Source organism: Lycorma delicatula, chromosome 6 (genome assembly GCF_047948215.1).
Source record: "Lycorma delicatula isolate Av1 chromosome 6, ASM4794821v1, whole genome shotgun sequence".
Classification (NCBI taxonomy): Eukaryota; Metazoa; Arthropoda; class Insecta; order Hemiptera; family Fulgoridae; genus Lycorma; species Lycorma delicatula.
The window spans coordinates 28,861,794-28,882,771 of record NC_134460.1 but is presented as its reverse complement, the minus strand read 5'-3'; the positions used below and the strand labels follow the sequence as shown (position 1 = coordinate 28,882,771).

General features: G+C 28.6%; 1 protein-coding gene across 1 annotated transcript in view; it reads left to right on the top strand.

The window, feature by feature from the left end:
• LOC142326797 (uncharacterized) overlaps positions 1–20,489 on the top strand; it is a 646,039-nt gene extending 625,550 nt beyond the window's left edge. Inside the window, exons 6-7 of the mRNA XM_075369512.1 lie at positions 11,439–11,624; positions 19,841–20,489. Of these exons, the coding sequence (XP_075225627.1) occupies positions 11,439–11,624; positions 19,841–20,004 (350 nt within the window). The 3' untranslated portion in view covers positions 20,005–20,489. The remainder of the gene's footprint in view (positions 1–11,438; positions 11,625–19,840) is intronic.
• The last annotated feature ends 489 nt before the right edge of the window (positions 20,490–20,978 follow it).

Here is a 20,978-nt window from a genome sequence, read left to right as displayed (position 1 = left end):
AGAAATTTTTTAAGGATATAAAAACTGGAAACTTTCAATTTTTTTTTTAATAAAAATTTGTTTATAGGCACGGATTTTAATTTCTTAAATCAGTGTACCTATAAACAGATTTCAGGATGTAATACATCTATATATTATTTTTTTCCATTCATTACGTATCCTGTTTTGCAAAATTTTACAATGAAACTGAATCAATAAATCCAAATAATGGCGAACATTCAAAAATTTTTAAGTGACATTTTATGGTATATTTAAGTGAAGAAAAGAACCTTTAAATGACGAGAAATACTTACGTTCTGGAACGGTAAATGTTTTTCACTAACATGTTTAAATTACCTAAAAATAATATTTTATTTAGCTTTCATTTTTCCTAAAAGAATTATTAGAAAATAAAGTTAGGTAGAAATACATAACGAGGAGACAATTTTATGTATTTAAAAACCCAAATTTATTTAAAAAATTAGTGAACATTCTTTATTTTACAAAAGAAAATTATTTAGGAGCACATATATCTCCTAAAATGAAATCAAAGCTTACTCTGTCAAGCATAAACTTTTATTCCATCTTTTTCTTTGTACATAGTTTCATTTTTATTTCAATGCAAGATAATTTTTATTAACTTCATATACATCGCAAAAAAATAAATCAAAACACATTTAGTCTTGCTTAAAATTCAATTCGATCATTTTCTACATTTTACTACATTGATGCTTCCTTATATTTCAATAGGAATTTTTTCTACATACAACACTATGCCTAAACACATTTATGTTGAGCTAATAATGTTTGTAAACCATTTATGTACTAGATCTCAACGAAAAAAATGTGATTAATAAAATGTATAAAAACTTATTTTTAAATAGTACTCTTAATAGTGTTTCATATCTTACTGAATTCATCTTGTTTTCTTATATGGAACAATATATTTGGTACCACTAACAAAACGGGGCACCCAAGTACCTGAACGCAAAGAAAGAAATATCATCAGGAAAATCCTAAGCCCAAGAAAATTCGATGATAACTACAAACTCTGAACCTAGAAGGAACTCCAGGAGTATTACGAAAAACTTATCGTTATAATGAGAAAACGTAAGACCCATTGATCTGGCCAAGTTTCTCGCATGAATGAAACGATTCATAAAACGTATCCTCACCCGCATCAAAACTCTAAAAAAATATAGATGGATCGATGATATCCAAAAACACAAGTTGAACAAATTTCGAGTAAAAATCACGAATTTTATTGGGTTTCAAGAAGTAAAAAAGTCAACAAGAACATGAGGTGGTCAAAGGAGAGAAAGTAGTTCCATTCATAAAAAAACAAATTACTGGAATAAAAAGATAAAACTATACGTAAAGTTGCTCACGCGGTCCACAGATGGTCTAAATTAATAAAAAAAGATCTGCCTATCTAGACGTAAAAAGAAGTGATAATCTACTGGTCACTACTTCAAAAAAATCTTCTCGTATTTTCTTAGGATTTATATTCTTGTAAGATGTTTTTATATTGGATCGTTTGATGTTATATCTTTGGTTGTATTTCTTCTTTATAAAATAACTGCCTCGATATACATAAAATATAATTGAATGAACTGGTATTATAAAATTAGTTGTTCATTATTTACCCATTTATTAATATAATCTTTTGTAACGACAAAACTCTACAATGTTCTCTCAAATCTACTTTGTGATAATCAAGAAACAGATGCACACCGTCAATTTAATGTCCAAAATATTCAATTATGATTTAAATAAGTGCATGATTGTTATTTTTAATCATTAATTAGTTATTTAAAATAATAATTACGTAAATATCTTGAATTGTTATAAATTATTTTATAGTAATAGCTAATACGTAAGGATAATCGAAATCGCAAGTAAAAAGCTATTGGTGGGCACATTTTTATTTATAGTAAGTTTTTTTTACTGAAATCAGAGAGTCCAATAAATATATATTACTTTAGACTATTATAATAATAATAGCCTAATAGATTTGCTATTTACAACACGTGGTTAGAAGGTAGATGATGGGTAATTTCAATGTTATAATGTTACAGGCTAATACGCGCACACCAGCTAGGTAAAATCTATTCCAGGATCATGAAATTTGAAAAGGAAAGGGGATATAACATTAAATTGAACGAGGTCACATTGCGTTCTATCGGTAATTGAACTGCAATAAATTTAATGCTTTATTGCTGTTTCCCAGTTTTCCAATAATTATTACTGTTCTACTAGTACGATCGGAAATCCACGCTATCCGTTGTATTTTAAAACAATTAAGGCAGGATGTATTGGACAAGCAGTATTCTAAACTGAATTTACCTAAATAAATTTTACCTATAAAACTTAAATTATATTGTACGTATATTTGTGTCCTTTCCGTTTTCCTATAGTAAAACAAAAAATTTAAATATTAATTAAAAAATGTGTATCGTCCTTTTTTATTCAGTAAGAGTAAAAAAATAAAAAATAATAAATAATTTATATTTTTAGGAACTTAGAAATAAAAGTTTTTTTAATACATTTATTTGTAGTCTCATCAACAATTTAAGTCATTAGACTTATCAGTGTAATGTAACTGTATCGGTAAATTTGTAATCTTGAACAAACTCAGGTCGACTACTCCTAAGACGTGTGATTAATTGAAACCCAACTGGTTGGTCCAGTGGTGAACGCTTATTCGGAAATCAGCTAACGCGTCTTCGCAAATCAGGTGATTTCGAAGTCGAGAGTTCCAACGTTCAAATCCTAGTAAAGGCAGTTACTTTTATACGGATTTGAATACTAGATCGTGGATACCGGTGTTCTTTGGTGGTTGGGTTTCAATTAACCACACACCTCAGAATTGGTCGACCTGAGACTGTACAAAACTACAGTCATACATATCATCCTCTGAAGTAATACCTGACGGTAATTCCCCAAATCTAAACAGGGTAAAACCCATCAAAAGAACACTCGTTATTAAGAACTACCTTTATTAGAACTTCAACCTGCGAACTTGGACTTCGAAATCAGTTGATTTACGACGTCGAGTTTGCCAATAGACCAACCCGATGGGTAATAGAAATTTTGTTAAAAGTTTTATTAGAAATTTTTTTCACAGGATATTTTAATTCGATTGACTGAGTTTTAAATACATGATCAGTTTTAAATTTATAGAATATAAAATAAGAGGCGTCAATGAGTACTGCATACGGAGAACACGATTATTTGAGTGATGAAACTAGATTTTACATAAAATATCCATGTATATAAAATAATCCATATATATAAAATATAAGTAACAGTAACAGAAACTGACTGGAAACTAAACATGTATAGTTAACTATATAGTTTTTAAGTATTTTATAAATACCTCTACTATATACACGTATATCTGTACCTATAAAGCAACTTGTCCTGACTGACGGATTCATCCACGTCCAGCAAAAACAACTGAAGATAAATTGATGAAAATTTGTATAAATGTTCTTCTTACGATGTAAGTGCGCTAAGAATGTACTCCTTAAGTGTGCACTAAGCGGATAAGTACTCTAAGTAAGAAATTTTTGAAATTCCAATATAAAAGAATTAAACGGAGTAACAATGAAATTTATTACATTTTTTAATTTCTCTATAATAACGACGATATCAACTTGATCTTTTGTGTGTGTAATCTCCATGTGAATATTTAAAAACCAATTTCTAGATTTTTTTTAAATTCCTAATTTTAAGGGTTAAAATTGATTTTAGATTTTTTTGTTTAATCCTACGGTAATAAATGTTATCTTCATTTATTACCGAATCATTTAAATCCAAAATTCATTTTAACCCTTTAAACTTGGATTTTCAAAAAATCTAGAAATTAGTTTTTAAATAATCACATGGAATAACACAAAAAATCAAGTTGATATCTTCGTTTGTTACAGAGAAATTAAAAAAAAATAATAATTTCATTGTTATTCCATTTAACTCTTATATCGACATGATTTTTCTGATAAGTATAATCTTAATATGAATATCTAAAATCTAATTTCTCGAATTTTTTGAAAAATTGGAGAAACTCGGAATTTCAAGAAATTCCGAGTAATGGGTGAAAATTAAATTTGATTTTTTTTTTTAAATCCGGCTATTTTTTTTTTTTTTTAATTTCTCGATATAAAACGAAGATATCAATTTTTGGTGTGTGTAATTTTCATGTAAATATTTAAAAACCAATTTCTAAATTTTTCGAAATTTAACTTTAAAAGAAGTAAAGAAAAGTAAAACAATTTGAACGGTGATTGCAAATTTTTTCCATCTGACTATACTAAATGAGATATTCAGTAGATTGGGGCTTGCAAATACTCTTCAAATAAATATCTAAAAACAATTTTCGGGTCTTTTTAATTTCGATTTTTTAAGAGGTGCGACAGTGTACGGCGCATTCCGTATTGTGCTATGTTGGCTCAACCAACACAGCCACTGTTGCTGCATTTGCCTCCGGTTACTTGACTAAAAAACATAAAATAAAAAAAATCTAAAACTAAGAAATAAAAATTAGAATCGAAGCACGATATCTCCTAGTAGCATTTGTTGGCTAACGCTATGAAAATAATAAAACAGTAACTATAATTACTAGTTTTAAGATAGTCGACTGTTTTGAAACTCTCATTCTTCAGATCACTCAATGTTTCGGGTCCTATATTGACCAAACGTTGTTGCTCTGAAGAAATTACAATAAACTGATAGTTTTTATAAACTGAACAGGTTTTAATTTTTAATTATCATTATTATTCTACCAATCATGTATTTAATGAACACTGAGTGGTCTACGGAGCAAAGCCTGGCTAGTATAGGCGGAAAGCGTGAGAGAAGCAAGCCCTGACCGGTTACATATATATAAGAAGCACTTTTATCATCTTAAAAATTAAGTATAATTTGATTTGTAATAGTTATCAGAAACCTTTATTCCTGTAAATAAATTTGAAAAAAAAAACAATTTTTTTAGATTTTTTCAAATAAGTCATCTTAACATTATGTAACAGGCGAAAATATTTTTTTCATAAACGATATCCTCATATTTTCTTTTTAATATGGTAGCTAAGTTTAAATGACAGCTTCAAGAATCAAAATACATACTTACGGAAATATTCCAAAAAATTGTCATCCTAATGATATTTTCCATAAGTAGCAATTGTAAGTTCTAAAATAACATTTATAAATATTGTTATAGAAAAATAATATCAGAGAAAAAACATGCTTTAAAGAAACGCATATTTTATATTTTTAATGATGATCTACATGGTCGGTAGTAAAACCAGGCTTTTGTCGTACACACGATTTTGTCAAATGACAAAATAATTGAAAAATAAAAATAGAACGGCTAAATAAATACTTTCTTTTTTCCATTATTGAAACGAAAGTTTTTCATTAAAAATGTTGAAAAATAAGTGGCTTTGCATCCTGAAGTAATTTAATATCAAAGCTGAATAAAAACAAATTGTTCTTTTATGTTATTTAGAAGTTCAAAGTTGAAACAACTTTAATTTCTGTAACTTAACCTAAAAAAAATGTATATATTTTAAATTTAACTAATTAAAAGATGGTTTTATGAATGAATTTTTCTTAAAAAGAGAATAGGAAAATCTATTTTCATAATTAAATATTATTCTAAATACAATTAGGAAAAAAGGTGTTATAAATAAGTTTATAATTTTTATTTATTATTATTTCTTTGAAATGTAAAACAAACTGTTAGGGATGTAGGATGTAGGGAGTATACCGGAATGAAATGACTAGCACTAGATAGGAAATCTTGGAGAGCTGCATCAAACCAAATGACTGAAGACAAAAAAAAAAAATTCTTTGATGTGTAAAGTACTATGAATGAATGATGAATAATTTTGTATATTCTATTTTTGGTTTTTTAAAGTATATTTAAAAATTAATTTAATAAATAAATAATAGTAATAAAAAGAATAATTATATTATGACATCCAATTTTTATTTTGAAAAATGTTTTACACAACGAAAATTCAAACCAAATACTTACGAATTTTTATTTCTATAATAAATGTAATCAGCAAAATGCAATGGTTTGTTACGTTTTACCTGAGAATTTAAATAATGTTTCTTTATATTACTGAAAATAAGTATATAAAATAAATAGAAGTGTACTTGAGAGCTTGAGTTGCAAACGTTCTGAATCCATCGTCCAGATTATTCATGATATCCTTTCAAGGATAAATAAAACTGTGGTACCGGTATGGTCCCTGGCCACTGTGGCATCCTTGGGAACGGCTGCTCTCTTGGCAGCCTCGGGGTGAGGCTGCCAAGAGAGCTGCAATAAATGGCATCCGAGTACAATCGACTTTTGAGAGAGATTTGATGAGATCAGCCCGTGTAAAACTGTGGGCTCAGTAGAATAGATTCTGACTGCTGAGCCTCCCACGGCATTACACAACATCCGAGAGAATGTGCTCGAGAAACCTCCATCCCGAGCAACAGAAGAGACCAATTCATCTTAACTCGGCTTAGGATTGGACATACCAGTCTTACCCACGCTCATCTACTTGGCTCTTCTCAGAAGATCTGTGAGACTTGCATGGTTAAATGGTCCGTGAACCACCTGCTCATTGATTGCCCAATCTTTGGAACCATCCTACAAAACTTAGACCTGGGTTCGGATATGAACTCTCTATTAAACCAGAACGAAGGTATAAAACTTCTGTTGCGGTTCCTCTCCTACAGTGGAAAGAATACTATTTAGTGATTTTTGTCTGATTTATGTATTTTATTTTGTATTTATTGTTGTCACTTGTCTATGATTCTTATTTATTGTTCCTATTTCTTTATTGTTTATTTTTGTTCTTTATGATTTTTGTTGTTTTATATAATACTACATGATAGTGTTACTGTAGTCGCTAATGACTATAATTTTTGATGCTACTATAAATAAAAACATTAAAAAAAAAGTATATACAAAAAAGTACCCTATAATTAGCATGAGTACAACTAACCGTTCAAGAAATTTTCAGTTGAAATTTAAAAGAAAAACGTAAACGTTAATTAAAATAAAATATTTAATAATATAACATACATTATTAAATAACTTCAGTTAAAAAAAAACTCATTGCAAAATAATATTTCCAAAAAAAAAATCACAACAAAAACACAATATAAAATATAGGGAACAAAAAGGTTTGTTTGGGTTTTTTCGTCGGGTTTTCTTAAAATTTTTAATTATTATTAACAATGAATTTTACAATTAAATTCCTTTCAGTTTTAATTAAACTCATAATTACCTTACCACAAAAGTTTTTCACCCTCATCAAAAATGAAAACTAGACATTTTCTATTCATATAATAACTTGTTACTCATGAAAGAGCTTTGCTTGCTTCACTTTTTACACAATAGTATAATCAGCGAATAGCTGACGAGGATTCATTATTTCTTTTAAATATTTTACATTTATAATTAATCCTAATTGTAAGTAATAAAATTTTCCTTAACAGCATAAAACAGAATATAACACTGTTCATTAGTTAATAAATTAAAGCAACCCTGAAATTTATTATTTAAATTAATGATAATATATTAATCTTTAATCGATTACATAATGCATTATATGCTTTATTTTAATTTGTGCTTATAAATTTTAAAGACAATTTTAAGATACGAAATAAACACAGTAAAGTTGCATGAAACAAACACAATGTGGTAAATTAACACAATTTGATTTATGTATTTATGTCGTCCTCTATTTCCTTTTAGCTTTCTATTAGGTGAAATTGTTTTATCTCTTCCTCCTGATTTGATTTTATCATAAAATTTAATGATTTTTTTTTTCTTTAGATTTCAAATTTTATAAAAAATATAACAATTATAAAATACTTATTTCCTTTATAACAAAAAGAGAAAAACAAATCACGAGAATAAAAAAATTATAAATATTAATATTAAATTATATATTACTAATAATTTATTTTTAAAAATTTTGATTACTTTTTTTGGTTTTGGTATTTTCTATTTTTTATCCATAGTACTTCATAATTAATTAAGAACTGCTTACTTAAAGGAATTAAAATTTTCATCGCTAGTTTGAAATTTTTTTTCTATTGTATATGTCGCCTTTGCATGAAAAAGTTATTACATTCTATTTTTTTATTTACCATTAAACTTTATTTTTTTTTTAATAATTAACAGAATTAAAAAAAAACATAATAAAAAATTAAAGATGTATTTTCAAACAACCGGGAATACATTTTTAAATATTGACATAAAAATTAAATTTTTTTTTGTTCAATTCGAGTTCGTCCAATTTCTCCCAGTTAAAAAATAAAAAAATATTTTATACGGTTTTTATTTACAAAAATTAAAATTATTATATTTTTTTATTTTTCTGCATATATATATTTTTTTAAATTAAAAAGTTTAATTGGGTTTTATAAGAAAGTTCAAAATGTAATTTAAGTTTATTATGTAATCAAAAGTTTAGTTTGTTGTATTAATCTTCTTTTTAAATTAAGCTAAAATAAATATTTTCCTTCTTTTTTTGATTACTATTCTCGGATTTTCGATACCATTTAGAATAATACTGGGAAAAACATATTTTTTAATTACAAAGTAGAAAATTAAAGCTGAGATAAATTAGTGGAACATTTTTCCACGAAATTTTATTATATACGAAGATTCTTATAGAATACTATTTTGTCAACGATTCAAAATGTTCTTGTGTAAATAGGTTATTTTAAAAATTTATAAAATCAAACTACTAGTTGCAACTATCTAAAAATATAATAATTCATTAAAGAGATAATAGATTTAAAGAAGTTTATTTCCTTTTTTCTGTATCTTTGTAAAATATTGTTTGTATTATAATTGAGAAAAAAGATAATATTAGGAATTAATATTCCATTATAGATAGTCATTGCGGTAACATAACAATATTAAATTTTACTTATACATGAATTTAAAGCGGATATTTGATGACCAATCTTAGGAGAAAAGAAATTTCTTTCTTTACCTGAATTAAAGCTCGAGATCTATGAAATAATCCATTTTTTACTGATATACGAAAGGGCTTTCCCGTACGTTTCGATTTCTACAGCAAACCCTTACGGAATACAATCCTGTTAAATTACAGTAAATATAAAATTATAGGATATTGATTTCCATTTCCATGATTATGTAACATACAATCTAAATCTCCAGACAATTTGCATACATCATATAAAATTGACAAACATTGAAAATTTGCTAAAATTTATGAATTTTAGAAAATTGTTTATGTCGTTTTTATTTTTACTATAATTCGTAACTACTTTTTATTAATCTTTTAAATAAACTTACGTTCGACTTAACAATATTTGCATAATTATTTTACATTCTCGGCGAATATAGCTAGAATAGTTATGTTAAAGGGAAAAGTTTGGTGATCATATCGAAAGTAGGATATCGGGCATTTTTTCTAGGATCGATTATTTCATCTACAACAAAAAAAAATATATGTATTTCATACTACTTCAGAACTGATAGAACCGATTTTCTTCAAATTCGACTGATATTTCTACATATGGGGTACTTATTATTTTTTTTCAAAATTTGTACAGAGGCTGGGGGATATCATCAACAAACCAGTTTGAATTTTCTTTAGAGGCATTTTAGAGAAAACTTTATTAAAAGCAAACTTTATTAAAATCCATATATAAATAATATAAATTTTTGTTCGAAAAATCAACCCCCTCCACATCTTAAAATTGAAATATGTGTTGTTTTTTCCTTTTGCTCTAACTCCCTTCGTATTAAATATTTTTCAAGATTTTTTTGAAAATTTATATTTCACGTATAGAGCTATTAAGAGATGTCTAAAATTTTTACTTTCCCGTCTAGGGCTGTAGCAGAGCTATAACTTTAGAAGGGAAAGTATTATAATCGTCTAATTTGAGCATATGCGATTTTCATCGGATCTTGACGTATTGACACCTAAGGAACCCAAAAACCGAATGGAAATTTTCTAGATGTTCATATGTACGCGTGTGTGTTCGGTCTTGCACTATTTATATCTCCATAACTACTGGACCGATTTTCACCAAACTTTTCCAGATTACTTCTATATATGAGGCAGTGATACCATTAAATGTTCAACTTAACTGTGAAGGGGATGAGTCTGTACAGCAAGGTTACCTCAGTATTTCGTGATTTCGACTAATTAAGGTCATATTTTTCTTAAACACATTTGTTAATAATTAAAAAATAATAATATTTCTAAAAAAATATTTTGCAAAATCGCACCCCCACCCCAAACAAATGATTTTAATAAACTAGCGGCTAAGTGGGTATACTGCCTCAATAGTATCACCTCTCACCATAAGGAGCGCTAGTGTAGCATTGATGTACAGCTGTTGTAGTCTGCTTTGTTTATTTTTTTTATTTAACCTCCGGGACCACCGTTCAAATATTGATTCAGAGGATGAGATGGATGACAATTTTTTCGCGTGTAAAAAATGCCATGCCTGACCGGGATTCGAACCCGAGACCTTCGTCTGCTATGTTTTTTTTTTTAGTACATCATCGGTTTATTCCCCACGGAGTTGGATTCGCAGTTAAGCATTTACTCAGCTCCAGGGGGTGCCATCGCCTCAGACTACCTCGTCGGGATGTAAAGTTCCCCCCCCCTCTCAGGTAGACGTGAACCGGTCTCTTTTAATTATACGCCATGCCTCTGATGAGGGGACCTCAAGAGATCTGGGACTCCGGTCTTACTTTGCCCCCCCCCCCCTGTTGAAGACACAAGGGAGTTCCCGTCCAATCAACGAGAGTGCGACACCTAAGCAGCCCACCCCTCCTGGACAGGATTGTCCCAGCCAAAGTCTGCTATGTTGTAACAACACAGGTGAATGACAGAATTAAATGAATAATATTTAAAGTGACAGCGAAATGCTAATGGTTCACATATTAAATATCTTTGTTTACAGGTAAAAAAACTTTCAGTTTCAATGTTTCTAAATTCATACACCCCGTTTTTCTATCTCGCTATATAAAGTATTTACTCAATATCAAAATTGTTCAGATAATTCTCGGACATCCGTACCTTTACGAGTATTACGGTAATTTTAATACTGTTGCAATTTTTAAGCTTTATTTTGAATATTTTATATCGTAGAAACTAAAACTCGCTGATATATAAAACTGAATGTTGTTTTTTTCTTATGATTTCACGGTTATAAATTAAATATTAGTCACTAAAATGAGAAACAGATTTTTAATAAGTTTCCGAAATTTTTTTTTTTTTTAGAGTGATCGTGCAAGAAGGTAATGAAACATTGATAAATTCCTTATTGTAGATACGATAAATTAATCAACATATAGTTTTATTTTAATTAATATTTAATACGAAAGATTAAAAAAAAAAATTAAGAATCAATTTATATTTTAAATACCATTAAATTTACAATATGTATTTTTCAGGTAGATGAATCCAACGTCAAATCATTTCGACAACAGATGACTTCAACTGTAACGGCACAATTAAGATTTCAGATACAAGAAGATCACAGAGAACAATTAGAATTAACGTGTCTAGCGACAATACCAAATTTTTTGGGTCATTCTGCAAGTCATACAGATTATGCAGATCACAGAGCTCAATCTGTAGCTGGTAAATTATTATTTAAAAAATTTTTTTAAAATAAATAATTTATTTATTTATTATTTATAATCGCTATATCTGAATTGTAGTAATATAATCGGTAAAAATATGTTTATATTGCTAAGTGTGCGTATTTTTGTACAAATCAATTATTTTTTAATTTTCTAAAATTGACCAAAATACTAACATAACATTCGCATGGTATTATGCGGATGTTAGTCTTAATCCTATGTTGTTTACTATTGTTAAGAGATGCATTACTCCTAATAGGATTTTACACCCTGCGTATTACATCATTAAAAAGGCATAGAATCTAAATCTATACTAAGCTTTCATGCTGCTACTTTCTATGAGCTGTACTCGCACTGGCCATCATTTATGATAAGAGCAGTAGAACGTTGCTCTTAGCAGCAAACTACGACAGATTATATGGCAATAATTTGCACATTTAATTTCCCTTATATACCAAAATTCGTGAAATTCTTTCTTAACACTCCGAAGTAAATTTTTTTGGTTTAATTAATACTAAACATAGCGCACAAACAATTTGTTGTTCATTGTAGAAATATTACAATGTTACTTCAAAGTAATACTGAATAAAAATACAGAATCATAGACGGCATGTTTTTAAGTGATTGTTTAAAAATATAATAATACATTATAACGGTTTATAACTTGTATTTAATTTTGTGTTAATTCAGAAAATTAACCACCATATTTTCTGAGATAGTTTCCACTGTTTTACAGCTGAGAAAGTACTTCTAGTTTTAGAAAAAAAAATAATGAGATTAAAATTGTGTAATTTAAAAATTATACCAATTAATAAGACCAAAATTATAATTGATTCAATATTAATTTAGTTTAAATATAAATTTTAAAAAGGAACATTTACAGTAAAACACCACCTACAGCTAAATAATATAATAATTATTGCCTCGTTTATTGATCTATCGTACCCTTTAGAAGATTGTAACAAAGGGCTTTATAAAGCCGTTGCCTATGAATAATGTTTGTTATTTGTTCACATGCGGTATCAATTGCTTTCATCACTTCTGATCAAATACGTGTTTTAAACTGTATTAAAGCGTTATTAATTTATTAGTCTCAAAGATTATAACTTAGAAATAATTAATAAATACATCAGTGATAGTAAAACACAATATACGTCGCATTGCCATAGGTGCAACATTTTAATATTCGTCCTTGTTAATAACACACTACCTTTTTGTGGTATAACATCTGTAAATTAATATTTCCGTCGGAAACGGTATATATTTTCGGTTCTTTTCCTCTTAATGTGACTCTTTAGTTTAAATTATTTGTAAAATTAATGGAAAGATTTATTACTCTGTAAATATATATATACAGAGTATTCCATATAAAATGCAACCCATCAATCACTCATCTATGAAATTTCAAAAGGCAAGCTTACTCCTCTACTCGTTACTGAAATGGACTCGTCCAACATCTGAACATCGCGGCGACGCAATAGAACACTACCGATAGTAACAACAATGCAATCATAACGTTCAGTGTATTGCTAGAGACAAGATGGTGTTTTCTCTAGATGAACGTGTTTTCATTGTCGAGTCGTACTTCAGTACGAAATCAGCGGTTGCAGTGCAAGATTTGTGTCGCCATAAGTACCCAGATAAACCAGCTCCTAACAAAACATCAGTATTAAGGTTAGTTGCAACATTTAGAGAGACTGGTTCTGTTAATAACAAGGAACACAAAAGATCTGCGTCAGTGTTGAATACAGATACAGTCGCTGAAATCAAAGACCGATTACTCGCCTCGCCAAATAAATCGATCAGACGTTTGTCTGCTGAAATTAATTTGTCTAAATCAACTGTTCATCGGGCGACAAAACAATTACAATTACGACCTTATCGCATTCAAACGGTTCATCGACTTCTTGAGCCCGACAAAGAAAAACGGCTACAATATTGTCAACGGTTCCGTCGATTTCTGCGTGAGGGAATTAATGTTATGGATTAGTTATTTTTCACAGATGAAACACGGTTTCATTTGGATGGCTACGTAAACAGCCAAAACAGTAGAATTTGGAGTGCTGAAAATCCCCACGTTTATCGCGAAAAACAATTAAACCCGCAGAAGTCGGGCGTGTGGTGCGCGATATCGCGGAAGAAAATAATCGGTCCTATTTTTTTCGAGTACACCATTAATGCAGAACGATATCAGGATATTTTATTTCAGTTCATTGCACTCTTGGAAGAGGAAGACGGACACTGCTGGCTACAACATGACGGTGCGACATTCGCACTACGCAGGTTCAACTTCTGATTTCGTCGAGGAATTCTGTGGTAATCGTGTTGTCGGTCAAGGCTTGTGGTCACCAAGATCTCCAGATTTGACTGCGGCGGATTTTTTTCTATGGGGTTACCTCAAAGAAAAAGCCTACAGCAACAAACTACGAACACTTGAACAATTGAAAGTCAATATTGAACAAGCTGTATTAAATATCCAAACACAAACTTTGAAAAAAGTTGCAAGAAACGCTGTAAAAAGAATTGAAGCTTGTATTCAAGAAGATGGCGGCCACTTCCAACATTTACTCTAAATGTAAGGTAATGGATGGTAATAATAAAAATTACATTTACATTTACACATGCCTTTTTATTATTTCATTACCTACCAATATAAGGTTGGGGGTTGCGTTTTATATGGGGCACCCTGGTATATATATATATATATATATATATATATATATATATATATATATATATATTTATATTATAACTAAAAAATAATTCAGAGACCGGAAAAGTACATAAAATACCGGTATCAAAAATGTTTTCTTCTTATATTGGTTTCGTGCTCTTTTTCCAATCAAAATTTGATTAATAAAAGCAATAGAACAAATTAATAAAATAATGAAGTACAATAAACAAAAGTAAGTAGTTTGAATACAGTTTCAACTAAAGGGCATTTAGATAAATGAAACTAATTAACATAGAAGATCCTTTCTGTTCACTGTACGAAAAGTAGTATATAGGTTGCTAAGTTTATTTCAAAGTCTTGTATTACCTATATTCCCTTTATTACTCTTAACCCATCAGAAACCAGTAGTTTTCCTGAACCAATACCAGACTACATGATTAGTTTATTAAATTTTATCATCGGATAACATTCAAGCTTAAAATATTACTTGCATATAATCGTCTCAGGCTTGCTACATAAATTTATTTTTGTTTAATATAGTGAAAAAACCATCAGAATGAACATTAAAATTACTCTTATGGTGCTATTTATTTTCCGAAAAACTATCTGTCATCCCTGTTATTTGTAACAACATTGTTCTATGATATTAAACTACGTACGTAAACAAACATACAATTATTATAGGCATTTATACATTTGTTAATTAACTTTTTTAAAACATATGACGTCAATCTGTAACGTTAAAAATAACCAACATCAAATTTGAAAAACTAGATACGATATCGATTAATTTATATCATGTCAATGTGAGCAATAATTTAAAGTATTTCGTAATCCAGGATGAAATATTGTTATTAATATCTCAAAATCAGTCTCAAAATTTTGATTCTTGATTTTATTTTGATTTTTTTAAAATCATTTTCATAAAATAAATTGATGTTATACTTTGATAAAAAACTTCTTTTGTTCTGAAATCAGAAAATATTTGATGAAACTGGATTGATCAAAGGAACTTTTACCGCCGTAAAAGAGGTTTTACCGTACAAAGAAATATAACCTGGTCTGTGAGTGAAAGCATACTGTAATAAAATTCCCCTTATATTTTAAATACTTATTTTCAAACAGCAATGTAAACTCTCTCTCTCTCTCTCTCTCTCAGCAATGTAAACACTCTGTAAACATCGGATAACAAAATTAACATGTCATATGTAAAAAAGTGATCACCGATTCAACAGTGGTGTCAAATACAAACAGAATTTGAAGATTAAATTAATGAAATATAAAATTGTATTTTATACAATTTGGCGAAAGAAGAGTGGATTAAAGAAAAGTGTTCAGAAGTGGAAAGAGAAATGAACATTGGTAAAATAGACGGAGCATACAGGAAAGTTAAGGAAAATTTTGGGGTACATAAATAAAAATCTAATAATGTGTTAAACAAAGATGGTACACCTATATATAATACGAAAGGTAAAGTCGATAGATGGGTGGAATATATTGAAGAGTTATACGGAGGAAATGAATTAGAAAATGGTTTTATAGAGGAAGAAGAGGAAGTTGACGAGGATGAAATGGGAGAAACAATACTGAGATCTGAATTTAAGAGAGTATTAAAAGATTTAAATGGCAGAAAGGCTCCTGGAATAGACGGAATACCTGTAGAATTACTGCGCAGTGCAGGGGAGGAGGCGATTGATAGATTATACAAATTGGTGTGTAATATTTATGAAAAAGGGGAAGATCCGTCAGACTTCAAAAAAAGTGTTATAGTAATGATACCAAAGAAATCAGGGGCAGATAAATGTGAAGAATACAGAACAATTAGTTTAACTAGTCATGCATCAAAAATCTTAACTAGAATTCTATACAGAAGAATTGAGAGGAGAGTGGAGGAAGTGTTAGGAGAAGACCAATTTGGTTTCAGGAAAAGTATAGGGACAAGGGAAGCAATTTTAGGCCTCAGATTAATAGTAGAAGGAAGATTAAAGAAAAACAAACCAACATACTTGGCGTTTATAGACCTAGAAAAGGCATTCGATAACGTAGACTGGAATAAAATGTTCAGCATTTTAAAAAAATTAGGGTTCAAATACAGAGATAGAAGAACAATTGCTAACATGTACAGGAACCAAACAGCAACAGTAGCAATTGAAGAACATAAGAAAGAAGCCATAATAAGAAAGGGAGTCCGACAAGGATGTTCTCTATCTCCGTTACTTTTTAATCTTTACATGGAACTAGCAGTTAATGATGTTAAAGAACAATTTAGATTCGGAGTAACAGTACAAGGTGAAAAGATAAAGATGCTACGATTTGCTGATGATATAGTAATTCTAGCCGAGAATAAAAAGGATTTAGAAGAAACAATGAACGGCATAGATGAAGTCCTACGCAAGAACTATCGCATGAAAATAAACAAGAAGAAAACAAAAGTAGTGAAATGTAGTAGAAATAACAAAGATGGACCACTGAATGTGAAAATAGGAGGAGAAAAGATTATGGGGGTAGAAGAATTTTGTTATTTGGGAAGTAGAATTACTAAAGATGGACGAAGCAGGAGCGATATAAAATGCCGAATAGCACAAGCTAAACGAGCCTTCAGTAAGAAATATAAGTTGTTTACATCAAAAATTAATTTAAATGTCAGGAAAAGATTTTTGAAAGTGTATGTTTGGAGTGTCGCTTTATATGGAAGTGAAACTTGGACAATCGGAGTATCTGAGAAGAAAAGGTTAGAAGCTTTTGAAATGTGGTGCTATAGGAGAATGTTAAAAATCAGATGGGTGGATAAAGTGACAAATGAGGAGGTATTGCGGCAAATAGATGAAGAAAGAAGCATTTGGAAAAATATAGTTAAAAGAAGAGACAGGCTTATAGGCCACATACTAAGGCATCCTGGAATAGTCGCTTTAATTTTGGAAGGACAGGTAGAAGGGAAAAATTGTGTAGGCAGGCCACGTTTGGAATATGTAAAACAAATTGATAGGGATGTAGGATGTAGAGGGTATACTGAAATGAAACGACTAGCACTAGGTAGGGAATCTTGGAGAGCTGCATCAAACCAGTCAAATGACTGAAGACAAAAAAAAAAAAAAAAAAAATTGTTATTATTTGTGTAAGAATAATGTTTGTATTTTTGGTTTACTGTAGAATTAAGACTGTAGTAGTAATTTATAACTGTTGAGAATTATCAATTTACTTTGTTTCTCCCCGGTTGTACTGTACAAATTACATTAGTACTTATATTTGTGTAATTTATTATTACCATAATCGTAAAAACATCTGTGTTTTATATTTTAAACATATTTACGTTTTGTTACGTGAATGAATCGGTTCAACCATCATTATTGGGTTGTCTGCTCTAAGGCAGATCCCTTGCACCATGTCTGTCTTCGTTCTCTATTTTTAGCTACGCTTTTACGATCTTAATAGCTCTCATATCATTTTAGAGAGTTTATAATTTTTATTCTTTTCAGGCATTTTTTTCACCTTTTATTGTTCTGTCTAGCACTGTTTTAATCAATCCTTTTCCTCTTATTACTATGTCTCAATAATTATTTTTATTACGCTTACTGATCTCGTTTAATCGGTCATTGCTTCATTTTTCAGTTTGTTCATGTAATCTACAAACTCTTCCATGCCTACATGTCAAAAATCACTGGAATTTTCTTTTCCCTTTTCCTTTAATGTCCATGTCTTACACTTACACAGAAGTATATAAACACGTAAAACTTCACAAGACGCTTCTTCAATTTTAATTTCATCTTATTGCTTATTGACTATTAATTTTAAACGATTCCTTAGGCGTTGCTCTTCTTATTCGTACTTCGTTTTCACTTTTGCAATCTTAAGTTAGCAACGTACCTAAGTATCTGTTTTATTTATTTTTTTCTTTTGGTACAGATATTCAATGATTTACGGTATCCTAATTCCTTTAGTTTACCTAAAATTCATTATCATTCTATATCCTTGTTATACTTTTTGATTTGTTAAATATCCTGGGCTTCATTTCAATAAAGAAAATTTTGTGTGAATATTACCTTACGAGAATATAATTCATTCTCCTTCCTTCTAGATTGATTTTTCCTATTTTTCTTTACAATTTTTTTATTATCTATTATTTTTCTCTGTTGCTTAAGAAAGTTACTGTTAAGCAACTGCATCTACGCCTTATTCGTATTCTTAGGTCAAATCACTCAATCTGTGCATCATTTTTTTCATCGCTGTTTTTTAATTTCAGTCTAATGTTTTGCTTCCTTGTATTTCCATTAGTTTATTCCATTTGACATGTTTAAATCATTTTCCATATCGGTAAAATATAAATATACTTCTTTACCTCGTTCTATATAAATCTCACTAAGAGGTCTGATAATCTGCACCTAATTTTCCTTTACATATCCTGAAACAATATTGTTCTTCTATAATAATTTTTCCCATTTTTCAATCAACCTGAATTCGCTGAATAATATTCGTTAAATGTGAAATTAAATCTATTATCCTGAAACCTTTATTCCCTTCTGCCCACTGTATTCAATTTTTTAGATAGTATTCACAGTTTCACCATCTCTTGTAATCGTTCAATAAGAAATTTAATCACTTTTATTGACAGTTATAGACAGTTCATGAACACCTACAACTTTTTCATATTTCATATATTCTATTGCTTTTACAAGTGCTGATTTTAGGATTGCTATTCCTACTTCATTCTTTTCCATTTCAACCTAATATTGTGTAGGAAATCATTCGGCTTTTCGTTTAGATGGCATATTTTCTCCTTGTATTCCTTTTACCTCTTTAGTATGTCTTCCACTTTCTGTAACTATTTTTTTTTTAGAAATAATTTCTTAAGTGTTTGTATTCTTTTTCCACTTATTGAAAGTGTTATCTAAAAAAAAAATAATCAAATTTAATGGAGGACGATCTGCCCACCTTCTGATCACATAAAGATTTTCAACATAGTAAAGATACTTACAGTATGTTGTATGAATTCATACATGTCTCCTCTTAGTCGATTTATTGTGACTAAAATTATAATACTTCAATGAATATTTTAATGATACATTCTACTTAAATAAAAGAACCCCTTAAATAAAATAAAAATAAGTCTTTTATAATTATTAAAATATTTTTAGATGTAAATTTTATGTTTATGTTGTTGCACATCATGATCTGAAAGGTCCAGTATAATGAGTTTCCCTTCTACCATTTATCCTAGAAATGTTTCCTTAATAGTTAAGATTAATTTTTATAATTTTTTTATAGCATTTATCTGTTCTATTCTTATTTTTCTAACATTTATTTTAATTTTAAATTTCTAATTTGTTTCCTCTACTTTTACCTTTTTCCTTTATCTTTCAGAATAAATTTATTCTTTTTCTTATAAATATATATTTCAATTTAATAAAAAAGAATTACATTAATAAAAATAATTAACGATTTATTAATATTTTATTACATTATAAATTTTTATTTCTAATATTATATTTTATAATAAATTAAAATGTTTTTTATTTAATTTAGATAATCTTAATTTGTTTTAGTTGAAGTGATATCATCTCCTCAACAAGTTATACCAGCAAGTCATAGTACAGCAGGTCTACAGATTCGAAGTCAACCTTATACAATATTTTCAATTACTTTAATAATTCTATTACGATGGAGATCGCCACATGAAAATAATTATGACATATTAGTCGGACGATAAGGTTAATTGTTAACTATACTTGCGAAATTTCTAAACAAAACAAATTAATAATTGTATCCATTTTCTAATTAAAATTAAATTTTCAATTTGTTCTAATTAATTTATACGGACAAAATATAAAAATATCTATCGATTTATTTTAAAAAAATCGATTAAAAAAAAAAATAACTTACAAAGGCAAAATGACAGGAAAATATTTTAATTTAAAAACATATACGAGATTATATTTAATTGTATTATAATCTAATTATAAAATTGTTAATATTATTGTACTACAATTAACTTTAAAAATAAAATAAAAGATTATAATTTTGTCGTTGATTAATTATATTGGGTTAACGATTATCTGCAAAAAATATACAAACATCAGTTTGATTTATCTCAAAACATGTGTTTTAAGATAAAACAAAGATAAAAAAAAACATGTGTTTTACAATATTATTGACATGCAAGTAAGTGTGTGTGCGTGTGTATGTTCGCATGTGTTCGTGTAACAAAAAGTACTTCGTTTATAGTACTTTCATTCATATAGAAAAATATTTATGTAAGAAGTAATTTACAAGTTTCTATTTCAATTTAAATAATAATAATAAATTATTTGTATTTTTATGTAATAAAAATTAAATATTAATTTAAAAATAAAACCACTGCAGTATTTTTACAGCTAAAAATATTGTGACTAATATGCAAATATAAATAAGTATAAATCTTATTCGTGTAACTTAACGCCCGCAGTTATGCAAATTCATTAAACAGCTTTTTAAAATATATAATATAATAAATATTTGATATTTAATAAAGCAATATATAAAATTAAAAAATCGATACAAAGTTTAAAAAAGAATATATATATATATATATATGTGTATGTGTGTGTGTGTGTGTGTGTGTGTGTGTGTGTGTGTGTGTGTGTGTGTGTGTGTGTGTGTGTGTGTGTGTGTGTGTTCGATCTCACTTAATTTTATATGTAAATA